The sequence below is a fragment of the Sesamum indicum genome, linkage group LG2 (genome assembly GCF_000512975.1).
Source record: "Sesamum indicum cultivar Zhongzhi No. 13 linkage group LG2, S_indicum_v1.0, whole genome shotgun sequence".
Lineage (NCBI taxonomy): Eukaryota > Viridiplantae > Streptophyta > Magnoliopsida > Lamiales > Pedaliaceae > Sesamum > Sesamum indicum.
In genome coordinates, this window is record NC_026146.1 from 2,650,552 (window position 1) to 2,677,925 (window position 27,374).

General features: G+C 35.7%; 6 protein-coding genes across 7 annotated transcripts; 5 read left to right on the forward strand and 1 right to left on the reverse strand.

Annotated features, from left to right (window-relative positions):
• Positions 3,511–4,849, forward strand: LOC105177980 (dehydrin ERD14-like). Its single transcript, XM_011101303.2, has 2 exons — positions 3,511–3,913; positions 4,214–4,849. The coding sequence occupies exons 1-2, from the start codon at positions 3,620–3,622 to the stop codon at positions 4,625–4,627; spliced, it is 708 nt and encodes a 235-aa protein (XP_011099605.1). The 5' UTR covers positions 3,511–3,619; the 3' UTR covers positions 4,628–4,849.
• On the forward strand, positions 6,249–9,906 carry LOC105177991 (neutral ceramidase). Its single transcript, XM_011101323.2, has 9 exons — positions 6,249–6,867; positions 6,934–7,142; positions 7,215–7,520; positions 7,655–7,907; positions 8,031–8,289; positions 8,406–8,531; positions 8,631–8,694; positions 8,784–8,953; positions 9,064–9,906. The coding sequence occupies exons 1-9, from the start codon at positions 6,563–6,565 to the stop codon at positions 9,616–9,618; spliced, it is 2,247 nt and encodes a 748-aa protein (XP_011099625.1). The 5' UTR covers positions 6,249–6,562; the 3' UTR covers positions 9,619–9,906.
• On the forward strand, positions 10,393–14,530 carry LOC105178003 (pentatricopeptide repeat-containing protein At2g17670). 2 transcript variants are annotated; one of them, XM_011101342.2, is made up of 2 exons: positions 10,393–12,058; positions 14,108–14,530. In XM_011101342.2, exon 1 carries the CDS (start codon positions 10,584–10,586, stop codon positions 12,012–12,014), a length of 1,431 nt encoding a protein of 476 aa, XP_011099644.1. In that variant the 5' UTR covers positions 10,393–10,583; the 3' UTR covers positions 12,015–12,058; positions 14,108–14,530. The 2 variants fall into 2 exon arrangements, with proteins under 2 accessions (XP_011099644.1, XP_011099636.1); XM_011101334.2 differs by having other exon boundaries at positions 10,394–12,027; positions 14,108–14,525.
• On the forward strand, positions 15,401–16,592 carry LOC105178969. The gene has a single exon (XM_011102555.2). The coding sequence runs from the start codon at positions 15,660–15,662 to the stop codon at positions 16,524–16,526; it is 867 nt and encodes a 288-aa protein (XP_011100857.1). The 5' UTR covers positions 15,401–15,659; the 3' UTR covers positions 16,527–16,592.
• On the forward strand, positions 20,433–21,692 carry LOC105178972. Its single transcript, XM_011102560.2, has one exon. The coding sequence runs from the start codon at positions 20,753–20,755 to the stop codon at positions 21,575–21,577; it is 825 nt and encodes a 274-aa protein (XP_011100862.1). The 5' UTR covers positions 20,433–20,752; the 3' UTR covers positions 21,578–21,692.
• On the reverse strand, positions 23,723–26,605 carry LOC105178015 (alcohol dehydrogenase-like 7). Its single transcript, XM_011101355.2, has 10 exons — positions 26,356–26,605; positions 26,096–26,232; positions 25,938–25,984; positions 25,382–25,704; positions 25,220–25,302; positions 25,058–25,133; positions 24,736–24,800; positions 24,541–24,636; positions 24,240–24,404; positions 23,723–23,957 (listed from the first exon to the last, which is right to left on the reverse strand). Exons 1-10 carry the CDS (start codon positions 26,396–26,398, stop codon positions 23,841–23,843), a joined length of 1,152 nt encoding a protein of 383 aa, XP_011099657.1. The 5' UTR covers positions 26,399–26,605; the 3' UTR covers positions 23,723–23,840.

Below are 27,374 nucleotides of genomic sequence, written 5' to 3' on the forward strand. Positions count from 1 at the left end.
TAATATCCTCCTTGTCTTCACAGCTGGAAATAGTTTAGAGATGCGTGCCATCTTGCCTGCTTGTCTGATTTTTTTTACGTGAATTAATTACGATTACATCATAAATTTTATTTGTATTAATTATTAAATATCAAATAATTATAATTAATAATTATTACGTAAATCAACAAACAGTTAAAATAAATTAATATTTACACGGTGAAACTCGTATCTATAATCTCTTGAATTTTTCAATTAAATTATTTCTCATTGGACCCTACCTGTTCGGTGTTAATATGATAATATTAGTTCTAATTTATTTTTTTTTCCCGATAAACACCAATAATATGATTTAATGAACCAAATTGTTGAAGATTGATTTTGAATATTAATAAATTTAAACATATATCTAAAGCCTGAGAAGTGATAAAAATAAATAAATAAATAAGAAGAAACTATTATAGAAGTTGAAAAAAATATATGCATATATTAAAGCAAAACTTTATTGTCATGATAATGTTAATAATTCTTTGGTCGATTTAGAAATTAGCTCACAAAGCAGACCAATCCCTTTGCACGACGCTTCAGTCAAGTTGCATTATAAAATGAATTGATAAGGTATTTTTTTAAACTAAATATATCTCAATCATAAATAATTAATTTATTAATTATCAATATTAGAATATAATTAATCACAATTATTATTAAAATAAAATCGATCAACATATTAGTGAGATTGGACTCACAATCCTATATATATTTACATAGCCTCAACTTCATCAATTAAATAAAATGAATGTGGAGATTCTAATAATTAGCATAGCAACTTGCGCCCCACTCCCCTTTAAATTACTCAAAATGATTTATGCTTAAAATTACACTGCTCTCTCTTAAAGTTTGGCTTAATTACACATAAATCTCATGTAATTTAAAAAATTTATATTAGAAATTGTATTTGATATATTTGCTTTTGTCTAATAACTAGATCTCTTAATTAGTTGAAATTCACTAAATTTATTTATTTTAATCACCAGATTTGAATAAAAAAAATCATATTTGTTGAGTCGTTTACCTTTTCTTCTTTATAAATCGATCTTATTACATTCTAATTTTTTCGCAATTTGATACTGATTTATTACATGTCAAATCATTTTTTTCCTGGTCAAACTGTTCTCCACATGTTAATTTATGAGGAGGTATATCTTTGCTTTATGAGGATAATTTGATTTTTTTTATTTCATCTTTAATAAGTTATTAATAAATTAATTGAGTTTATATTTGAATTTTATTTATTTATTTTAGTATGAGCAAATTTAATTAATTAAATAAGCTACACAAAATTTAGAGGGAGAATGGTGTAATGATCCCTAATTTATTTCCACTTTACACCACAAAAACGTTGGTGGCCTGCACCACCCATCACGTGCTCCTATGCCCCAGTTTGCGCCCTTGCACGTGCAATATACTACGGAAAGCAGAATTGGAACAGCAAAGGAAGCAGCATCATCGATATTCCGAAAGTGAACCCAAGGCGTCAAACCGACCACTTGTCCTCCGGGCGGGTCCCACGAACACCCTGTGCAAGCCGACAACGATCCATGAATGGAGATCGAGGCCTTACCGTACTAGTGCGCTGCACCCGATTACATTATTGGACATCTCGAGAAGCCCATCAGCCCCCCACCCTCTCGCCACGTGTCAAATCATCCTTCTCTCACCGCCCATCTCAGTCTTATGGCTTTATCCAATCACGGCCGACACTTGCTGGACCCACACGTACATAACTGATCCACGTCTTGGTTATACGTGGCGGGATATAATTGGCTGGAGCTTGCGTCTTTGGGTTGGGTGCCTGTCCTCTTCCGCTTTTCTATTTTGCAATTGCTCCTGCTCCTCTCACTCACAGGATTATTAAATTAATAATACTAATATTTATTTGCATAAATTATCAACAACATATATGAAAATAATTTAGCGAGAGAAAATATAATTGTTATTAGATATCTATTTTGAAAGAAAAATCATTTATTTTCGTTTAACAGAACCGATCATTGATGAAATATTAGTTTTGGTAATGACGACTAAATACTATCGTTAAAAGTAAAAAAATGTGTCAAATACTAATTAACTATGACTTAGCCGGTGCATCTATAAACGACGCAAAAATATTAATAGCCATAGCAAATGCTTTATTTATAAATTTTTATCGAAATAAAATTTGATCAATTAAATAATAGCTGTATTATACATAATTTTAAAAAATGATCAAACTAATCCTGTGACATTAGCAAAACACTAATTGAATTTAAATAATTGACATAGAGAATTATAAATAATTTAATTAAAAAAGGAATAATCAGATAATTGGGTCCAGGTAATTAATAAATAAGAAGCCGACACGTCATTAAGAGGTGTTATAAATGGAGCAGTTTGTTCTTCAATTTAATAATTATTACAAATGAAGCAGTTGATTTGGCTTTTAGCCTTTCTTGGCTCATCACCTCCCTTTTCTTTAAAAATAAAAATATAATTATATTAATATTAATACAAGAGTAAAATTCTCAATATAAATCAAATCATAAAGTAAAAAAAAGTATAATGAATTTATATAAAATGAGATAAATATTCACGTATTTAACGTGATTATATATATTCATAATTTTCTTTAGAGTGTGTATATTTTTTTAAATGTGTAAAATAAAATATTAAATCAATTATCTTTGCATAGTAACAGTTTTTTTTCTTTTCCTTTATGGATTTATTTGAAATTATGATAAATTGAAACATAATTACTATTTAAAAAGATAATACCATTAGAAATATGTAAAATAAAATAATATAGAATAAATTACAACGAACTTCTCTAAATTTGACATAATTATAATTTATTTATTATTTGAAAAATTATCAATACCCTTCTAATTTTAACATTAGCCCAATCAAATTAATTTTCATGAGGTTTTTATCCTTTTATACGGTGAAGTGACAAAATGTTCTTGTTGAGTTGAATTAAAATTTAACTTATATTTTTTAAAAATTTTCTATGAATTAAGTGAATAATTTTTTTAAAAATTTTTCATCCACCTCGTAAGATTTTTTATATTTTTTGAAAAATATAACTAGGGTAAAGTTGGTAATTTCAGACATTCGTTCAAGAATTACATAATTTCACAAATATCATGAAGTATTTATAATTTTTCAACTACGAGGGATATTCTTGACTATGCCAAACACCCATTGTAATTTACCCAATAATAATATATTCTTTAAGAAATATATACGAATAACAAAGTAGTATATAACGTATGTACATCATTAAGGATGATAGTTAATTTACAGATGACGCAGAGAATACGAACGGATCACTTTCAGTAATAAATAATAAAGTATGAATTAGTTCGTGGGACCTAAATATTAATAAATAGACTTTTCAGTAATTAAATATCTCTTCAACTATTTTAATTATTAAATTAAAATTTAAGTTAATCTCGCGTCCATTGCGCGTCATGATTCCTATATAAACCCCCCCCTACCACTCTCCACCCATTCAACTCAAATCTCCAAAGCATATCAGTTTCGGTTTCACTTTGCATTTTTCTTTGTCAATATCACTCACGATTCCGATACAAGTGATTGAAAAATGGCTGATGAAGTGAAGAATTACCATCACCACGAGAGCAAGACCGATGAGCCATGCGAGGCCGCCCCCGCCAAGACTGAGGAATATGCGGCGGTGGAGAGCAGCGATCGTGGGCTGTTCGATTTCATGGGGAAGAAAGAGGAGGAGAAGAAGTGCGAGGAGGAGGTGATCGCCACCGAGTTTGAAGAGAAAGTTCAGGTTTGTGAGGAGGAGGAGGAGAAGAAAGAAGAACAGGAGAAGAAGCACGAGGGATTGCTTGAGAAGCTCCACAGGAGTAACAGTTCTAGCAGTTCTGTAAGTTGAGATCATCAGATCACATCATATGTATATTTGGTCATGATTTAATTTACTTGATCATGCACAATTCTCATATGATCTTAAGATGTTGTACATAGTACTGGATCATAGGAAATCTTTATTCATTACTTTTTTGTTTAACTTCACAACCACGGCAAGTATATTGTACTTGTTTTATAATTGATTTGATTTTATTTAAAATTGGTCCCGGTTAGAATTTTCACTGGATAATCATGTACATGCATTTTTGCTATTGAGGATCATGTATTTATTTCATTTTACTGTATTGTATTGCAGTCGAGTGACGAGGAGGAGGTAGAGGAAGGTGGAGAGAAGAAGAAGAAGAAGAAGGGTCTGAAGGAGAAGATTAAGGATAAGTTGTCTGGAGAGAAGAAGGAAGAAGAGAAGGCCGATGAGGTGAAGTACGAAGACACTGCTGTGCCAATTGAGAAGTGTGATGATGCGCCAACTCACCATGAACCCGAGGAGAAGAAAGGGTTCCTAGATAAGATCAAGGAGAAGCTCCCCGGCGGCAAGAAGACCGAGGAAGTTGCCGCTCCGCCCCACCATGCTGCCGAGTGCGCCACCACTCCGGAAGCTGAGGGGAAGGAGAAGAAAGGGTTCTTGGAGAAGATAAAGGAGAAGATCCCAGGGTACCACTCCAAGAGCGATGAGGAAAAGGAAAAGGAGAAAGAGGGTGCATACCACTAAGAAAGCAAAAAATGTTTGGTTTTCCTTTCAATAATTTGTGCTTTTTGGATTGTCATTGTGCTCTGTTTGGCTGGTTAATTTCTTGATGGGCTTCAATGTATTCTATTTCTCTTTCTTCAAAAAAAAAAAAAAAGTTTTTTTATTTTGTTGAAAAAAATGTATGTTAAGTGCTTTTGTTATGTGCTTATATATATATGCATATAAGGAATTAAAGTTTGATTAGGGTATTTTGTTGTTTTATAATTGTGTTCTAAGTTGTAGTTTGCGACTTGCACAGTTTTTTTAATGGATTGATTACTTTCTTTGTTTGTAATTTAGTTTTTATGATCAAATTATATTTTTTATTATTGTTTTATTGTATTTAATATATACATTCTATGGGTGCAAAAATAACATAATTTAATGATTCTTTACTTTCTGCAAAGGCAAAGGTGGATTAGAGGTATAGTTATAATATTGTGAACATGAAGGTGATTTGTACATCAGAGATACTAGAATTTTTCATGAGTAAAATGGGGTTGATTAGATTCTAAAATAGTGTAATTAATTAAGATTGGATTGAGAAAAAATGGTTTTGCTTATGCATTCATTCGTGAAAAAGGATAAGATGATGAGATTGTTTTTGTTTTTTGTGATGATGACAAGCGTTTAGGTATGGAGAAGGTGTGCTTTATAATGTATGATGAGGGCCCTTATTTTTTGAGGAATTTACTATTATTTATTTTGAAAAATTCTGAGTGGTTGCATATGATGAATGGGGTAGCAGGTAGAAAGTAATGTAAATGAAGGTATGGGAATAGTAGTGGTTGAGATGGGGGCCTGTCGGGGCTAATTTAGCATTTACTAGTTGTAAAGGCTAGAAACATTTATTTTTGCATTCACAGTCAATATCGGTGTTGCTATAGGAACATGGAGTTTTACTTAGTTGAGCTCTCGTAATTACTTGGGGTTCACTTAATGTGAGTTTATACGTTTATTTCTCCTTCCGTTAAAACTAGAATTTGATGGAAAAATACTCAATCAAATGGTGACAAAAAGTCAAATCTTTTTATAAGAAGCAGCAAAAGATCAAGACGGTATAATTTTAATTATCTTGTAATTAATAAATTACGCATTGACAATGAATTATATTCGCAAATTAGTGGTAGGTGAGAGTGTAAAATTGATTTTACACCCCCTCTCAAATTTATAAAGAGGGCTTTTGAAAGAGTTAAATTGCGAGTTGCTGATTTATCCCCCCACCAAAACTATTTAGATTAAAAGTTATAGTGCTGATATCTGAAACATTGAATCAATGCCTACATGCCAAGCAAAGTGTAAGAAATTGGAGTTCTTAAAACTAGCATATTGAAAGATTATTTAGGCAAAATAACCATGAGCGGCTACAATATATATACTATAGGGTTTCTTCCTCTCATAATGAATATGCTACTTTGATTTGGAATTTGGTTCAAAGTCAATTATGATTTGATCTGTATTTAAACTTGCACGTGTCGTATGTCGTAACGAACACATTTTACCAAAATCAAATAAAATTCTCAGTTTCCCCGTGTCAATAAACCTCCGTTTCATGAGTTAATTTGTGCCAAGTCGAAAAATTATAACTTGTCTTAAAGGAAAATTCTTATTCGGACCTTAACTAGATTTTCAACTTGAATAAGAGATGTGACGGCTATGACTAAACCAACAACGGGGCCGAAGTTGCAGTTTCTGCCTGTAAGACTAGACAAAAAAGAACAATTCCTGATGAATTGAAGTCAGCAGCACGTTCGGAGCAGCCTAAGTATGTATGCTTTCGTGCCAACAACATCAACACTACAAACAACATAGTTAATTGCTTCACAAGAAATTCCGGACCTACTACATGCCCTCTATATATATGCATATACATTCCATCAATCTGCAAGAGTTATGTAGTGATCTTAGCTGCAAAAAATGTACAAGCGCCAAAGTTTCGTCTCTCTACGTCTGATCGTTTACTCCCTAGTAGCATTAGTGGCTAATGGAGACTACTTGATTGGATTAGGAAGCCACGACATGACCGGTCCAGCGGCTGGAGTGAACATGATGGGATATGCTAACATGGAACAGGTCACAGGAGGAATACATTTTCGACTCAGGGCAAGAGCGTTCATCGTGGCAGAGAGTGCAGACGGCTCCAGGATTGCATTCGTCAACCTTGATGCAGGGATGGCTTCCCAACTCGTCACTATTAAAGTGCTCGAGAGACTAAAATCAAGGTACCATAACGTAGTTAATAAATTTTCTAGGTAACTTATTAATGTAATGCTTGTCTTACTTTGAAGGTATGGAGACTTGTACAATGAAGATAATGTTGCAATAAGTGGAACTCACACTCATGCTGGTCCAGGCGGATATTTGCAGTATGTAACTTATTCGATAACGTCCCTTGGTTTTGTTCCACAGTCTTTCGATGCTCTTGTGAAAGCAATTGAGCTTAGCATCGCCCAGGCTCACGATAATCTCAAGCCTGGTTCTATCTTCATCAATACGGGTAAGAAAATCAAGAATCCCACAACTATTTTGGAAGTTGACAATAAGTTACAAGAAGGATTATGCTTTGCAGGGGACTTGGAGAATGCAGGAATAAATAGGAGTCCGAGCGCTTACCTGTTCAATCCTCCAGAGGAAAGGGCTAAATATAAAAGAAACGTCGATACACTGATGACCCTTTTGAAATTTGTGGACAAAAGCAGTGGGAAGAGCATTGGGGCATTCAGCTGGTTTGCCACACATGGAACCTCCATGAGCAGAGACAACAAGCTTATTAGTGGAGATAACAAAGGAGCTGCTGCTAGGTTTCTCGAAGACTGGTTCGCTGCCGGCAACAAGAATTCTTCTGCTGCTATAAATACAAGACTTGAGGGTTCCCGTAAGTTGATACGTGCCTGTTTGTGTTCAAGTGGTTTGTCTGCAGGCCTATAGTTTTATGAGTACGGTTAGTAATTTTAAGACGGTAAAGAAATGGAACTGATCTAGTATTTTTCGTTTTATCTGAAATTGCAGAAGGTGCAGTGTTGAACCAAGCATCAAGAATTAAGGCCACAGGAGGGCAAGCATGCTCAAAAACTGCTAGCCAAAGTGCTAAAGTTAGGAAGAATGATGGATCACGATTTGTAGGGGCGTTTTGTCAATCAAATGTTGGAGATGTCAGCCCTAATGTGCTAGGAGCATTTTGTTTAGACAGTGGAAAGCCCTGTGACTTTAACCACTCATCGTGCCATGGCAATGATCAGCTTTGTGTAGGCCGTGGTCCAGGGTACTATCATCATTTCTTTTTTCCGTGTTCTGATGTTCAATGTCTATCAGTAAGCATTGTAACTAATTTTTTATCTGTCAGCAAGAAACAGACACTTCACATTCCATGAATTTCTCCTTACAGATATCCAGATGAAATTTTGAGCACTAAGATCATTGGAGAGAGGCAATTTCAGAAAGCAGTGGACTTATTTACTTCTGCAGAAGAGGAAATCACTGGAAAAATAGATTACCGGCTCGTGTACCTGAACTTCACAGATATTGAAGTTGTGTTAGATGGTAACCAAGTAGTGAAAACGTGCCCTGCTGCGCTTGGGCCTGGTTTTGCTGCAGGAACCACTGACGGGCCTGGCGTTTTTGGTTTCCAGCAAGGCGATACTGAGGTCTGAATCAAGTTAACCTTTGCAACTTCTTCTATTACATGATCTTTTATCTTATATATTCTTGAGACTTGGTATTGTTTCTTGTCTAAATTAGAACTGAACTGCTTCCTCTGCAGATTAATGAATTCTGGAAGAAAGTAAGGGATGCCATTAAAGAACCTAGCCAACACCAAGTGGACTGTCAGAAACCCAAGGCTGTTCTGCTAGACACTGGAGAAATGTTTTGGCCCTATGCGTGGGCGGTAATCTACTATCTACCTATAAACTGATCCCACCGAAAAATCTTTAAGTCATCTTCAGTTTCAGCTGTTTTCTCATATAATTACATCTCAACTCTGCAGCCTGCAATTCTGCCTATTCAAATCCTCAGGTTGGGAAAATTGATCATACTGTCTGTACCAGGAGGTCTGGATGTCTTTCTGTATCACCATTTCTTGTTACCATTTGGCTCGGAGTTGTGAACTTTAGTGATAATCAGTGCGTTGTATGTCCAGAGTTCACAACTATGGCCGGCAGACGACTAAGGGAGGCAGTTAAGGAAACGTTGATTAGCTATGGAAATGGTGAATTCAATGATGACACGCAAGTCGTTATAGCGGGCCTGACAAACACTTATTCGCAATATGTTGCTACTTTTGAAGAGTACAAGCAGCAGCGTTATGAGGTAAGGAAATTCAGATGCATGATGAATGATATAATAAGAACATAAGTGGGAAAGGCACAAGTTTTGTAAATTTATATGCCCTGCTAATGCAAAAAATTGAACTTACACAGGCTGCATCAACACTTTACGGCCCTCACACGTTATCAGCTTACATCCAAGAATTCAAAAAGCTCGCACAAACACTAGCAAGAGGAGACAAAAACATCGGAAAGGGTCCATCACCTCCCGATCTCTCTTCCATCCAAATTAGCCTCTTGGCCGACCCGTTGGGGGATTCTCCTCCACCAGGCATAAAATTTGGGGATATAAAACGGGACGTGATCACAAAAGGCAATTTTAAATTGGGAGATAGAGTAAACGCCACGTTTTGGAGTGCAAATCCGAGGTACGATTTACTGACAGAAGGCACATTTGCTGTGGTTGAGATGCTTCAAGGGGATAAGTGGATTCCTGCATATGATGATGATGATTTCTCCCTTTACTTCAAGTGGGACGGCCCGTTTTATAGTTCTGGTTCTTACGGACTTGCTACAATTGAGTGGGAAGTGCCGCAGGAGGCTAGTGCTGGGATCTATAGATTAAGGCATTTTGGGTCGTTTAGGACAATGAAAAACTCCCCTGTCAGTTACTTTACCGGGGCGTCTAGTGCATTTACTGTGTCTTGAAGGAGTAGCTATGGCACTTCTTTGAGCAGAAACAAGAATGAGTACTAAAAACAATAATGCAGCCTAGGATGTTTCATGGAGAAGGATTGCACATTTTCATTGGGATATGGTGAGTTTCCGGGCTTTGGTTGAGATTGCCAGCATGCAAATGTACTGATCAACACATACTTGGTGATCAAGAATTTAATTTGAAGTTGAATAATTTAAAAAATGAAGTGTTTTTTTTTCTCCATTAAATGCTTTAAAAAGTAATTGAAATTTATGATTTAAAGGTCATAACTAAATTTGATGGGTTCTCAAAAAGCAAGAGATTAAGTTTGATACGAAAAAAATGTGAGGGATTAAATTCGAATAAGTGACATAATTGAAGGACTACAAGTGATAATTACTATTTATGAATATAAAAATTTCAAAATTATTCTTATAAATTATTACATTTATAATTGCGAATACTTACTTTTAAAATCATTTAATCTATATGCACGATAAATAATCTTGAAAACATGAAAGAAGCAAAATGTGGGTGGAAACATTTTGAGAAAATTCTTACCCAAATTAGTTTCGATCAAATTAAATCAATATCAATGTAAGTATGATAATTTTTTATTTTTCAACATTTACATATATCATCAGTCCCAAAAGGGGAAATTTAAGAGAAACATATGACCTCATTCCCCCAAAAGTGCCAAATAGCAAAAAGCATCTCCGGTCTTTCATATAGTAGGTTTCCACACAGTATTTTTACATTAGCAACTTCAAATAGTCAACCGAGAAACCCAAGTTGGTTGCGGGTGTATTCGACCCGCCCCGCAAACCCAAGATCCAACTGGAACACTGTTCCCGGCCTGCCAATCATAAACCCCTGTAAAGCCCTAATAGAAAAGTTTCTTCCTTTCACAGTCTTCTTCACTAAATCAAGATTCACACAACTTTATTAAACTGCAACAGTGTGAATAGAACGGGGGATGGGGAAAATCCCACCGGCTTTCAGACGGGCAGCAGCTCAATCCCCAGTGTCCGCTCTCCTCAAAGCCAACACTTCTGCTGTACAAGAACAAATCCCATTGCCAATTTCTGATTTGCAACCCCAGAAAAGAACTTCCCAGAAGAAACCCATTAGAAAAAATGGTTCTGCAACGACGAATTCAACAGCAAAGACAAGCGTCCCTTCAATTGTTTTTGAGTCCCCAAATCTTTCGGATGCCAAATCCCTTTTCAATTCACTTGTTTCCTCCACCAAGAACGCCCCTTCAGACCCCAGTTTCTATAACTCGATTTTGCAGTCATTTTCCTCTGTTTCGTCTCTCCAAGATTCAATCTTTTTCCTCAATCACATGATCAAGAAGCACCCTCCTTTTTGCCCCAACCGTTTCACGTATCATATACTTCTTACGCAGTCTTGTTCATTACCTGATGAGCAGTCCCTCTCCGATGTACACCGTGTGCTCAACCTCATGACCACCAGTGGCTTTCCACCCAATCAAGTTTCGACTGATGTTGCAGTGAGAACCCTTTGCGGCTGTGGCAGAGAAGAGCATGCTATTGAGTTGGTGAAGGAGCTTTCAAGCAAGAATTCCCCACCAGATACATATACTTACAATTTTCTGGTGAGACATTTAGTCAAGAACAGGTCAATAAGTAATGTAAATTGCTTTATAAAGGATATGAGAGATTTTGGAATAAAGCCAGACCTTGTGACATATACTATCATGATAGATAATGTTTGTAACTCGAAGAACTTAAGGGAGGCAATGCGGTTATTGGGAGTTCTGAGTGAGGAGGGTTACAAGCCTGATTGCTATGTGTACAATACAATTATGAAGGGCTACTGTATGTTAAATCAAAGTGGTGATGTACTAGGAGTGTATAAGAAAATGCTGGATGAAGGGGTTGAACCTGATCGATATACTTATAATACTTTAATCTTTGGATTATCTAAATCAGGTAGGCTTAGGGAGGCAAAGAAGTTTTTAGGAGTAATGGCTGAAAAGGGTTATATCCCAGATGCAGTTACATATACTTCATTGATGAATGGAATGTGTCGGGAAGGAGATGCATTGGGAGCTTTAGCATTATTGGATGAGATGGAAGCGAAGGGGTGTACTGCAAATTCATGTACATATAACACTTTGCTTCTTGGGTTGTGTAAAGCGAGGTTGTTGGATAAGGGAATTGAGTTGTATCAGGTGATGAAGAAAGGTGATATAAAGCTGGAGACAGGGTCTTATGGAACATTTTTGAGGGCGTTATGTAGGAAGGGCAGAGTTGTTGAAGCTTATGAAGTTTTTGATTATGCAGTCGAAAGCAAGAGCCTTCCAGATGTTGCTGCTTATTCGACTTTGGAAAGCACTCTTAAGTGGCTGCAAAGAGCCAGAGAGCAAGGTCTTGCCGTTTGACATGAATTAGCTGGTACTTCTTTTCTTAGGCTTCTTACGGCAAGGTTGTTTCATTAGTCATGATTTTTTTTTTCAATAAATTTTGAAAATATGTATTTTGTTAACATATTTGCCTTAATTAGAGAAGAAAGGATTTATTTTTCGAACAGATTTGGTTGTTGTAAGCATTTTTACTTGCCATACAAAAGTAGCAACACCAAAAGTATATGCAGGTTTTATTTAGTGGAATTATTTGATGTGGAATTAAGAGGGCATTTGTCTCTTCTTATCTAATTTTGGTCAAAGGCCTCAGCTAGACCTTAGTTATACACAACACGAGACAATCTGATTTATTTATAACTATCGGCAGGAACTATATTGACCTCATTCCTTGTGTTAAAAATAGATTCTCATGATAGTTGACGGGTTGATCTGATACCAACTTGTGATTTTATGCAAAATATTAGTCTTCAATGCAGTAAACTTGATTGCCACCCTCAGATGCATGTAAGAGGTGATACCGGAAGCACAATCTAAGAATTCGGACATGCTGGACTTGAATAAGTGCCCATTGAACTGAAAAATATTGTTAATGATTTACCATTTCATTATTTCATGCCCATATGTTTATTCTTATCACTGAGATGGTTTTTTCAATCACAATATTCTTTTTGAGTAAGCTTCAACTCGCCTTTAAGGAGTTTACTTTAGTAGGCATTTTGTCAATTTCCACTTGAAGTTGTACTCTATTGTTCAGAGTTGAATATCTAATTGGAAACATCACTAATTAGGAGTAAAGACTTAGAAGTGATGTTCCATTTTTCTTTTATGATTTGTCAAAATCCTTGTAAAATGGAGTCAGGATAAAAGCTCGTTGAGAAGCAATGAACCTCTCGAGTTACAAATGAATAAACTTCAGTTCTTAGTTTAAAGGATAGATGGGCATTCTATTTTGGAGTACATGTTGTGGTAGCACCAAACCCCCCCCCCCCCCCAAAAAAACAATGATTTAAGGAATTACTTAAGAAATTAAGCAATGGATTACTATTTTATAAAGTTAGTTATGTTCTTTTTATAGATCATTTTATGATAAAACTAGGAAGTGTTTTTGCCAGGAAAAGGAGTTATGCTATTTTGAAGTATCCTTTAGAATGGGATAGTCTGTTGTTTTTCTTGCTTTAGTAGTTTAATACCATGCATATGGCATTTGTAAGCCCCTACTGAATTCAATTGCAAGTATTTGATTTAAAAACTTTTACTCTTGGTGTACTTTTGAGCATCTATAATACCAAAATGACAGGGTTAAAAATAAAAGGTTAACTAATCAAACTGCTACACTGGGTTTAACGGCTCAACAGTATGTAAGGTTGAACATGAATGGAATCCCAAACATAAAAAAACAAATTTCTCAGTTAGGTAGAAGCAAATTGTTGTTTTATTAAATATTTTGTGTTATTTTTTGTTTTGAAGAAACCTAATTTCTTTTTCGTTGGCCTGTATCTTCATTTACATGCCTTAACAACAGAATATGCTAGGTCCTTGGGTGGTTACAGCAGACAGTTTTCCATTTGAGATTGTGTTGAAATATATTGAAGCCAAAGGTTTGATGACCTTTTGGAGGTCAGGATGGGCTTATGTGGTGATTGGTAGAAAATGTAACCATTAGGAATGAAAATGAATAAGATCTCTTGAGGGTGACCTTTTTCCTTTACATGTCATAAGGTTCAAACACAAGGATGCTCATTCTACTTGATCCCAATTTAAGCTTCATACCCTTATTCATAGCACTTAGAGTCAGGAGATAACCCCGTGACAACAATACTGGCATGCATCCTAATACTTAATTACAAAGATCGATTGTATTAGTTTCATTCTTTTCCCTCTTCCCTTGATGTAGCATTCAATATTAGAGATGACCTGGAATGGTATGCAAAAACATTATTTATGTTTCTGTCAAACCAGCTCCTTTTAGAGAATCAAATAAATCAATCCGGCATGACTACTTGTTCCGACCATTCTTGTAGTTCTCAACTTATTTTTTTGACTCAAGTATAATGTCTTATCATCACTTAAGTTTTATTCATAATGTTTTTGTTCTTGTTTTACACTTGCAGCTCAAGAATCGGATACTTTATCAAGATTTTCCCTGCTAGAAGTGAGAAATTTCCCAGCTTACCCGTCAAAAATTTGATCACTTTCCACAAACCTTTGCTAGAGCCAGGAGAACACTTTGATGTGCACCTTTTGAAAGAATCTCTGAGCAGATGCCAATGGTATAAGGCATGGTACTCTAACACAGATGAGTTCTGGATACAGAAACATGATTGAGCACAACGCCCGTCCCCCACCGCCCCAAATTCCCCAAAAAGAACGACAAACCTGTAAAGAATTTTTATTTGTTGGTCAATGATTCATTTGCTTTATGAATCTACCTAGCAAGCAAATCATTTTCAAGACTTTTCTTTTACTGTTCTGCTGAATCATCCACCAACTGCTTTCATAACCCTCCAATCTTCTTGCTCTCTTATAAACTCAATGTGATTTATTATCATCCGACAGTTGTTTATTTGCTTCCTTGGGAAAAGATAAGACCTCATCCCTTAATCCTTTTAAAAAACAAATTCTGCTGCTTGATTGTTAGCTCAACCATACATTTCGATCCGTTCTGAACCTCAAACACATGCAATGTCTCCCATCCTCGGTGCATCAATCCCATGAGCAGAGGCTTTCTACAGTTTTTCATCTTAAATATAACGTCGTTGTCCTCAAACCTACACTTGCATGTTTCCTTTCCATTCATTTCTTGAAGTTATTCTCCTCTGTACAGGGACATGAACATCAAGTAAACCGTATTTTACTCTCACGCTGCGACAGCCCCGCCGCCCGCTCTCAGTTACAGAATCTTTCATTCTTGCTGCTATTATAATTCATATTTCATAATGCTTACAAGTAGCGATTTCCAAGGAATGTGAGAAAGATTTGAATGAAATCTTATTACATATATTCTTAGTGCTTCCTTGTCTACCCCAACACACACACAGCCTATCTTGCCAACTCATCTGGATCAAATTATTCTTGCATTTCACCAACCCTAGCTAGCTACTCTCTCAAGAAGATCTTTCTCTCTTGAAAATTCATTTTCGTCCTCACAGATTTCATTAAGAAATGGATCATGATTAGCATTGTTAATAATTAATGCATTAGGTGCCGGGTTCTTTTGCTCCATGAGCAGCCATTAGTGTTCAAAGTCCACTTTTTTTAATTCAAATATTGAAATCTTGGAATAATAAATGCCACTGAAATTGATTGAATGAATCCCACTAATGATTGGGGGAGACAAGGGGACAAGAAAGAAATTCTAGTACAGTCTGGTCAATATTCAATGCATTTGTATTACATTAAACGTTGTCTCTCTAGTTGCCACTGAACTTCAAACCTAAATAAATATATATACATTATTTATGTGTATGTGTATAATAAAGATTGCTGGTTGATGGTGGAAAATGCAACAAAGATATTAAAAAACTTGAGGGCAACCACATTGGAATCACATGCAAATTCAGAGGTGGTCTCTCACTATAAATAGACTCATCAGATCATCGTCACTTTCATACGCAGAATCAAACAGCTTTCAGCCTCTTTCAATCTAGAAACAGAAAGCCAAAAATGGCAGTTTCACAAATCCACTTCAGGTCCATTAGCTTGCCTTCAAGGCTACACCCCATTAACTCCACAGGATTTGAAGCTGAGCTACAAAAGCTAAAATCTTGTGTTTCGAGAGCTGTTCCAGTTACCTCGGAGGGCATTCGATCTGGTCTCTTGGGGCTGGCAGAACTGTACAATTCTGTTCAGGAACTCACACAATCTCCAGCCACTCAGCAATCACTTGTTCTTCAACATCAACAAGATGGAAAATCAGTTGAAGTTGCACTCGACGGATCCGTCGAGCTGCTAGATTCTTGCAGCACCATCAGGGAACTGGTTCAGATGATGAGGGAAAACGTTCAAGCCCTTCAATCAGCGTTTCGCCGGAAGGGCCTGGATTCCAGCATCCAGAACGACATAAACTCATACTTGTGCTTCAGGAAGAAGATGAACAAGTGTATAGCCAAGAATCTGAAGAAACTCAAGAACTTGGAAATCAAGAATGGATCAAATCATTCACTCGATGCAGATCAAAGCTTCATCTGGGCGTTGAGGGAAGTGACTGGGCTCAATGCTGCTGTTCTCAAGAGTGTCTTGATGTTCTTGTCTTGGCCAACCGCCAAGAATGGTGGCTGGAATCTTGTCTCCAGGCTGATGCTCAACAAATCCATGGCATCTGTCAAGGAACATAGTATTGTTACTGAGGTGGGATGTGTAGATTTAGCACTAAACAGTAATAATTCCAAGGTTGTTGATGTGCAAATGGTGCAAAGAAGCCTGCAAAATCTTGATGCTTGTGTAGAGGGGATTGAGGTAGGGTTAGAAAGATTGTTTAGGCAATTGCTTCAAAGTAGAGTCACACTTCTTAACATTCTTACTGATCATTGATATAGAACATCCATGATCAGAACCCAAATTTTTGTATTATACCATGTGTTGAGAGATAATAGTATATAGATGCTAATTTTCATCAATTTCTCTATGCAATTTTTTTTTATGTTTGTGGATTTTTTATAATTATTGGGCATATGTAATTTGACAAAGTACCAATCATAAGCAACTCAATGCTATCTTCATAATTGAAACTTCCAATTAGTTTTCGTGGAGAATAAAAGATATTATATTTGGAAAACAATCAAAGAAGTAGGCAAATAAAGAATCTAGTAAAACATATTTGGCTTAATTTGATTTTAAGAATTTTACAATTCACCTCATATTCGTTAAAAGTTGCAAATAGAGATCAATATCCAACAACAGAGGACCCCTCTCACTTATAACTTCGGTTAAATTTAGCCTTTTCTTCACAATCGACTCGACCCCGGAGAGCTGCTTTCGCTAAAACTCGAGCAGTTTCTTGAAAACTCGCTACAGATATGAAATTTTGAGTATTGAGAGATGCTCTTGTTATTCCCAATAAGAGCGCTCGGTAACAGATCGCTTCTTCAGCGCGCCCCATTCGTTCTGCTAGCAACAATCCAATTAGTTCTTCGGGTGAAAAAACATTAGACGTTCCATCTTTTGAAACCAAGACTTTTTATGTTATTTGATGTACAATAATTTCTATATACCTATTATGAATCTGCACCCCTTGGGATCGATAAACCTTTTGGATCTTATTAACCAAAGAGATACGATTTTGCACTATAGTTAGCTCTCTATCACATAATTTCACGTAATCTCATAGTTTTTACAAGTGAAAATTACCATTTGAGCCTGACACACATACAGTAAAAATCATCCCAACAAGAGAGGAGGGGGGAGGGGGTTCTGAGCGCATCATCAACTAATTCTCACAAAACCTCTCCAAATCCACCAAATTGGTTTAACTTTTTACTGTATATATGTGAGGGTCATGTGGTAATTCTTCCTTCAAAAGATCACCAAGTAATGGCCAAGTAAATATAATGTAGGTTGTGCCGTTGGTTTACAATGACCGAGTGCGAAAAAGGACCAATTTTACTATGTTTTGGGACTGATGATGCAAATTTTAACTAAATTTGTGGCTGAAATATAATTTTGTAAAGCATCGGACCAAAAATGAAATGAAAAATTCTTATAGGACGAATGTTGCAATTTTTCCTCTTTTGACTGATTCATTGCTTAGGGCACATGACGTTCATGTACTAGTCCATGGTTAATATTTAACTGCGGTTAGTGGGAGGGGACTTTTGTAGGCAATTTTGTCCTTCATTTGTAACTTTCAGCGAAATGTAAGATTAATTTTAAAATTTTGTAAAATATGAGATTAAATATGAAATAATCCTATTTTGTGGGACCAATTTTGCCGTTTTTCCATGGAAGGAGAACCACTGAAGAATTAAATGTAGTTAATCTTTACCCTAACAATTAACTTTGCAGGCTGACGAATGGAAAATTTTTTGCACAGATCATGTTGGTCGAATCAAATCAATCACACAATAAATGTATTGCACTTGTTGTATGATTGATTCAAATTTAATAAAACTAAAATTTCCTAAACGGCAATTATGTTATCCATTTTTAATTAAAAAACTCTATATTGCTTACACGATTCACCTTGATGAAGCCTCTTTGGGATTGATCATCACCCTTTTATTTAACTTTGTAAAAAAGTGATAAGTATAAAATTATATCAATATCTTAATAAATTTAGCAAAATATCGATCTAATATAATAAACATAATAAAATAAATTATAATAAACTCACGTAAAGTAAGAGTGTGAGAGATAAATGCGCATACAACTTATGGACTAAAACTCATAACCTTGAACTTATTCATAAAATTTTAGTTTAATTACTAAACTAAAACATCATTAACGGTGAATGATTACCAGCACTTAACGCTTGGGAATTGTTAAAAAAACATTAGGACCAACTCAAATTTTAGAACATTCTTAGAAAAATTCTTTAAGAATTCATTTTGATTATAAATGTGATGTGTGTATATTGAATAGAGTAGAAAATAGAATAGAATTTGCAACAAAAAATTTCATTCGATTTTTTTTAGTGCCTTCTGGTCAAAGGAAAATGAAATAAATCATTGAAAGAAAATAGGTTTTATTGCTACTTTAGTCCTATAATTATAGGTGTTTGATATATTGGTCCATTATTTTTGTAGTTTCACTACATGAGTACAAATTTTGCAAGAAATTTCTGAAAATGGCACGTGCAAGTTGTATGTTGGCTTGTGGACACACGTGATTTGCACGTGCAGTTTCCTAATCAATTTTTAATTTCTCGCAAAATACATTCTGAAATCACAAAATTTAAAAAAATAATGAGCCGAATCATAAATTTCAATTTTTAAAAAACCATTCTGCAATAAAGATAAACTTTCACACATTAATGTGTTGATTAGTTTTTTTAATCCAACTCAAGATACACATTTAAACCAAAAAATTAGAGCATGTACTAAATTGAACATGGTGCATTATTTGGCATGCATGCACGATGCCTCTCTATATATAAATGTAATTAAATGGTAATCAATGAGAAGAACCTAGGATTTGGACTACAATTAGGTACCAAATACGGACCGTAAATTCTGATTATGGAAGAATATTATCATGTACGGTCACATGGCCCTGCCCGGAGAAGATGCTCCCTTGCGGTCCTATGGCGGGTATTTAGGGCTGTAAACGGGTCGGACCATATATGATTACATTTACATGGGGACAACAAGCAGGATTCTCTCCAATCCATAGACAAGACATCAATCGTAATTATGATTTTGTTGTGTTTTGTTTGTCCAAATGCCCGGAATACACTAGGGTCGAATAATTCACTAATTATAAGTGGGTACGGGTCCGGACCACTACTTGGACCCGCCCAACTCAAATATTAAATTGGGCCCCGGACCTAAAAGAATGCACCAAAGCTTTTTTCAATTCTTGATTTCTTTCCGTACTTTGGGCCACATAGAATACAAGTCCATATCTGGTACTATTTTTATTATATTTTTTGAATGTAGAAAGTTTCGAAATAAGAAAATTAATTTCAACAATTATTAAAGTTGAAAAATTGTAAATTAATAAAATTTGAATTATTATTGCTCAGTATATATTTTTAATAATAACTCTGAGATCGTCGTCACATATTTATTTATATGGCGGATGAAAACTGTATTGGCAGTATATGCCATTGAAGTCACGTACAAAATAAGTTACTATTTGTCGAGAAGCTCGTAATATCAGGTTCACCGAGTCCCAACTCATATACATGCACCAGAGGAGTTGGTTCAACAAGTCCCGAGTGACGCCGCCGCATGAAACTGGTGGCACCATGACAAAGAACCACGTAACAAGTCTACGTGCCAAGCGTCCATCCAAAACTCATCAAATTTTTGAAATAATTATTTTTTAATAAGTTATTATATTATTCGATACATTCAATATTTTAAATCAGCGAATACTCACTAATAAAATAAAAAATTATTATAAAAATAAATATAGATCCACATTCGAAGGACTTAAACTTAATGTAATGCTATAAAAAGTGTTAATGTAATTACAGTATTTTTGCAGGTGAGCACCAATAATGGTGCCAATTATTGGGCACCGAAGCCTAAAAAGATAAACCATAAGTAGAAATTATCACAAAAATCAGTGAAAAAGCTGATGATCTTCATAGATCCCGAGAGCAATAATTTGAAATCGGCATCTATAAAAGCTAACCTGCCAAAAAAGAAATGTATCCTATGTCACTGGGTAGCCCCCATTATGCGTTCAACTTCCCTATAACGAAAGGGACATACGATTTGTCCCGATTGGTTGAGTGAATGTGAGCAATGATTAGGGAGGCAGAGACGAGACAACTGGCACTTGTATTATTGTCGACGATGGCTATTGTCTCATTGCATTTGCATGACAGCCACGTTGTAGACCAATGTTAGACATTCTTCCTCCTACTGCCACTTGCCTACTATGTTATCTTAAAATATCCTAAACTCTCTTTGATGCTGAATATTGCAACAAACTGTATTAAATAATTTAAGGTTGCCCACATGCAAGATCCAATTCCAGGGACAGGTTCTGTCAGTATAAATACAATTGCCCAATTCTCCTGTTTTCATCTCACAACACATTCATCAATCAGCTTTCTATCTTAGAAAGAAATTATATCACTCAGCGAAAAAATGGCAACCCTACAAATCCATTCCAGGTCCATTAGCCTGCCTGCTAGATTAGATCCCGTCGTCAACCCCACGAGCTTTGATCAGGTTGATCTGCAAAAGTGGCAGATTCCGAAAACGGCAGTTCCCGTGACTTCACAAGGCATTCAGTCTGGTCTTCTGGGGCTTGCGGAACTGTACAATTCTGTTCAAGAACTCGCGCAGCCCCGTCGAGATGTAAAGTCGATTGAAGAATCGCTGTCGGGCTCGGTGGAGTTGCTGGATTCTTGCACTGCTATTAGAGAACTGTTTCAGATGATCAGAGAGAACGTTCAGGCGCTGCAATCAGCGCTGCGAAGGAAGGGCCTGGATTCCAGCGTGCAGAGTGACATAAGCTCCTACTTCTGCTTCAGGAAGAAGATGAACAAGAGTGTGGCCAAGACCCTGAAAGCACTCAAGAACTTGGAAAGTAGAAACCGCGACAGCGGTAATTTTAATGATGTGTTGAGAGAAGTTGCGGGAGTTACAGTAGCGATTTTCAGGAGTATTCTGCTGTTCTTGTCTACGCCCACGTCGGCCCGGTCCGGCGGGTGGTCTTTGGTTTCCAGGCTGATGGTGGCGAAACCCGCGGCCGAAAACGGTGGTGTGAATGAGGTCGGGAGTGTGGATTTTGCTCTCAGTTCTCTTCAAGGGAAGCTGAGGAGCAATGGGGCTAAGGCTGTCGATGTTCAAAAAGGGCTGCAGAATCTTGAAGCCGTGGTGGAGGGATTTGAGGGAGGATTGGAGAGAGTATTCAGGCAATTAGTTCAAAGTAGAGTTACACTTCTAAACATTCTCACTGATCATTGAGATATATAATAGACATGAAAAATTCATGGTGTTCATATGTCCAAATTTTGTACTATACATTGAGATTAATGTAAAAGATATATGTGATGAATGAATCATCAATACTTGATATATACCATATTTGATTCATTTATACTTCATCTTTTCTTCCTCGTACATGTGTTTTCTTAACTCAACAATTAGCATGTTATATGCTTCTACGGTAATTGGCGATCAATCCTAATGTGTTCAAGAGTGGGGCTTATGAAACGACCATTTAATTGAAAATTTTAAACTGTTAGAGTGAAAAAATCAAGAATTATGGACTCCAAATACCAAAATAATTACGATAATTTATGATCGAAATTCACGTAATAAATATTTCATGTTAGCATAAAAATTAAATCACCCAAGAATGGCGATGTCGACTAATCCTTTATTAGGGCTTACGTAATAAGTAATATAAAGTATGAAAATCATATTTTCATTTACTTTAATTAAGGAACGAAATAGCTATAATTAATCTTAAAAATTCAATTAAAGGAAATGTCATGCAATTTCTATTATTACTTTATACCCAAAAAAAAAAAATTCTGATTTTGAATATTTTTTTCCATTGAAATTTATATCAACACACAAGCTTAATTATATATATAAATAATCGTAAAATTATAATTAAAGTAGTGGAATTTAGTATGATCTCCAACATAGCATGTGCCAATTTAATCATGTGAGGAAGAATTAATAATGGGAAAATTGAATCACACTTAATGCCATCACAAGTCAAGGAGTGTATAATGATCAAAGAAAATACAATGCATGTATGCGACCGTATATACGGATTATAGAGGAAGAACATTGTGATTATGTACGTGTACGGTCACATGCAATGCAATAGCAAGAACCAGCAACACCGGCGAGTATATAGCCCTTTGATTAGTCCCATAATGCTGGGGGAAGACAACCAATGGACATGATTAATCTCTCTTATTGAAAGAAGCGCATCATTGATTAATGTATTTCCTAATTTTTCTTTTCTTGGCCCCGACATTAATGAGCGATTTCAATGATGCAAAATTATGTAGAGCTGAGTCAACAGTGATGCACGGACTTGTCCGGCTTCTAATAATATCATGTTGATTAAATGTCACGTCACCAAAATTGATCGAAAAATTAAATATTCTCAAGTTTAGAAAAGTTACATATGAACACGAACTAAATTTCAGCAAATTTGGTGTTTTTGTTTTTTTAATTTTATAGTCCTTCACTATAAATTTGAAATAAAAAAGAACCCATAATTTATTCTTTCCATAGAAAAGAAAATCAAATAGTAATGTGCATACATTAAAAAATGTTCGGACTAAAAAAAAAAATTCTTTTTACATACTCACACATCTAATTTCGAATGAAATCTTCCATTAAAGAGAGATTCGTATCGAAACTAACTTTTAATCCGAACTATTGAGCTGTCCCGATGAAGACTTTCGGGCATTCTTTTGCTTATGTTAATTTTTGTCAAATTACAGACACTTTTGTTTTTTAGTCTTTGGGTCCAAAGTTTAAGAGATGAGTTGGTTACGTCTTTAGACAAATTTGGGCCATGAGGCTAAAAGCTCTTCTTATGTTCTCTCCATATTTTCATACTTTATGTTTGGAGCAATCAATCCAGACCAACATTGAAGATAAATGTGGCTGCATACAAAGTATTTATGTCCGTATCTCATCGTACGGATAGGGATAGGTTGCGATTGGGTTAAGATGACTTATATGGGTCATGGCCGCTGGACCACTGTTTGATGCTACGTGGGTGGCCATACTCCCGGAGACCACCACCACTAACTATGATCATGTCGCATCCACCATTGTATTATGTATACCCCTACTTTCTAAATTATGGTATACCCCTACAGTTACATAATTTAATTTAGAACAGAACACGTGTTTTGATATTAATATATATATATATATATAATTGTAATAAATGATCTAATACTGCGATAATTATTCAGTTTTGAAAATTATATACACAATCTCCCCCTTAAATCGACTGGTCCCGAGAAATTTGTAATGATAAATATGATTTATCAGTATAATTTTCTAAAATTATGGGTTTTTTTTCTTTTCTCGTAATATGTCTGAATTTCAAGAAATGTTAGTGTAATACGGCTTCAGAAATTCAGAATATTATTTCAACGGGGAATAATCGTCCAGAAGGAGAAACAAAGAACAATGTTTACGGCAAGCGACAAATACAAAAAGGATAAATCTGATGCGTAAAGAACAATCATTTATCCATCCAAATCACACATCTGAGGCTCTTCCCTTCGAGTAGTAAATCAATAGCTTTGTTGATGTCGTCAAGACTAACCTCATGGGTCACAAACTTGTCAAGTTCCAGCTCCTGCACACACACAAAATGTTACTCTGTAACAGAGTAAATTATAGTGCACTTGAGGAACTCCTGAATGAACTAACAGAAATCTTTTACCCAAATCAATCGTGTGTAGTAGGTGCGGAACACTTGCCATGTGATTGGTCATTTTTCTTGAATTGTACATTAATCATAAGACAAGTGTATTACTTTTACTATAATTAGTTCAGGTCTGGCCAAACTCAATTCAAATTAGAATTTCCTCTAAGATATTAATCCAACACAGAGGCAGAAAATCTAGGAAACTATGACCTGGTCGATGTAGCGTTTAATGAGGATTGGTATGTCGGATTTCGGTTTGAGTCCTCCAAACAATGATCCTAATAGAGCTTTTCCGGTGTGAAGGACCTCAAAGGAGCTTAAGGTCAACTGAGCTCCAGGCTTGTCCACCCCAAGAACCACCGTCTTTCCCCATCCCTAGAATACAACGGCATGCAGAGATCAAGAACAACTTACTACAAGAGTTGCTGGTTTGAATAGCCACAAACATAGTTAAATTTTCCGAGTGAAGTTTACAGCATAGGAACAATGAAACATAGTCGAGAGTAGAAACCTTGCGGCAGCAGGCATATGCTTCCTCAACCAAGGATGCCTTTCCAACGCACTCAAAGCAATAGTCTGCTCCTCCACCGGTCATCTCATTAATGATCTGTAAATCCAAGCAGGAACAAGAATTGGTAAAACTTGAACTAAGCATATTAAAGTGGAAGAACTTATCTAGCTCGATGCAGGTCTTCTGGTTATCGACCTCGCTTAAACGTCTTTCACCACAACTCCTCGTGTCAACAAAATCAGTTACTCCAAATCTTTTACCTATGTAGTCGAAAAAGATGAATCAATACATTCATTCATTACATTATGTAGGTTAAAGCAAGCAATCGTTCTGACTACTTGCAGTTAGTCTAATCAATGACCACAGACCTCTTTGTGAATAAAAGGAAGAGAACAAGTACTAATCTGTGTTCCTTTAAGACATCCAATGACCATTCATGCATCATCTGTCATGCACTACAATGACAAGAATTCTGTACTACTTTCTAAATTCTAACGAAGAACAAGAACGAACTGACCTATTTCATATTTTTCAGGGTTCACATCAATGCCAATGATTTTCGTAGCGCCACACAATCTTGCCCCCTCTGCAACCTTCATAGAAAATCCAGTTTGCTGTTATAGCATATCGCATCCAGGAAAACAAAAAAATAGCATGAAAGAGTAGGATATGCTCTTACAGCTAATCCTATTGATCCAAGACCAAATATAGCAACTGTAGACCCTGCTTCAACATTTGCAGACCTCCAAGCAGCTCCTACACCTGAACATTATGCATTATATCAGATACGTCCACTTAGTATTTTGGGGAAGTTCATGAAGCATCAAAGAATCGTACATACCTGTTGACACTCCACAACTTAGGAGGCAAGCTCTGCTTGGAGGGATCACGGGGTCAATTTTAGTTACATTAGCCGTATGCACAACCGTGTACTCTGTGAAACTAGAGACAAAGAGGAAATGGTACAAAGTCTCCCCCTTGAGGTCTGTAAACCTGCTCGATCCATCATGCATCCAAGGAGAGACCTTGAATGGGAATGTCGAACAGAGGTTGCTCTTATTGGATGTGCAATCTCTACATTCTGCACAGTCTGGTAAAAATATCGGAACGACCGTATCGCCTTCGACAAACGCGGTGACACCATCGCCGACGCTCTCAACAACACTTTCAGTGTAGGAACATCAAACGGTTAGAATGCGAAATTCTTGGATATTGCTTGTACTTTTTTTTATGATTAAAAAGACAGGAGAAGAGCAACCAGCATACCGCGTAACTAGAACAATCTTTTACCACTATGAGACACAAAAATCATAAAGATTGCTTTCTTTGATCTCTACCAAACAAACATCTTATTTCCAAATGGTAAGAACATTATGAGCGGGTTATGTGAATATTACCCGACAGATTCATGGCCCAGAATTCTTGGAAAACATGCCGGCGGATCCTTCAAAAGGGGAAGACAATTTAAAGATATAACAATGACAGAAGGGCATAAACTTCCAAGAAACAGGTAGATTACACACACTCAACTCCAGGGAAAATTATGTCTACATACTTTCAGTTTCAAGAAAGTGATGTCGCTGTGGCAGAGAGAACTGCAAATGATCTTGATACGGACTTCGCCAGCTTTTGGAGGGGCCACGATCACTTCCTCTATCACCAGCGGCTCCCCTGCTTTCCTAGCAATTGCCGCTGCACAGCACCACCACCGTTGACCAACTTTTTCACACACAACACACACTCACAAACATACTGTACATATGTATACACATATACACGCACAGAGTATGTTCAGATTTTGGTGTGAATTATTACCTCGGCATCTGATGGGCTTGCCCGAAGTTGTGCTGTTGTCCATTTTCAAGGCGCGAAATGGTTGGGAAGTCTTCCGAGTAGCGGGAGTGATGAGCAGTCTGAAATTGCTAGTTCTTGGACTGAGAAGGATGGTTGGTGAGATGAGAATAGATGATACTCTCTTGCTGAGCTTTGTCGTGAATGCAGTGTTTAATTTCTTTTTACATTATTTTTTTTGTGGTGGTGTTTTCATCATCTATTCACCGCAGGAGCATTAATGTAGATTTATATTTATACATGTGGAGGATAGGATCTGTATTATTGCACGTGTACCAAACTAATAAGTACAGTAAAACCTCTATAAATTATTAATTTTGGAACTATGAAATATTATCAGTTTAGATAAATTAATATTTTATTAATTAAAATAGAGACTTTTTAAATTCAACAAATTTAGTATATATGCATTGAAAATAAATGAATTCATATATATTTTATTGATTATATTCATGCATCAACCAATTCTTTGTAACTAATTAAATATATTCATGTATAATATCAATTCATTGTATACAATTAAAATAATATTCATGGACTCATGTATCAATTCATTGGAATTACTTAAATATACATGTTTCATTAATTCGTCGCACTTAAATAACTATTATAGTCAATTAAATATATTCATGCATGATGAATGGAACATATACTATATAAATCTCAATATAGAAATAAAATAATTTATGACACCCAACAATGTCTTCTCATCTAAAAGGCATGACAAAATTATCCATGAATGATCAAATGCGTAAAGCATTACAGATTTCATATTTAATATTTATAATTATAATATTTATCAATATTAATTTAGAGTTTTAATGAGACCTAATATTTATAAAAGGATCTCCAGAAAAATTATTATCTTATTATCTTATCAAATTTGATGATTTTTTACAAAGACCTAAGTCGGGACCGAAAAATTTTATTATCTTAAAAAATTTATTAATTTATAAAGTATTAATTTATAGAAATTTTAGTAG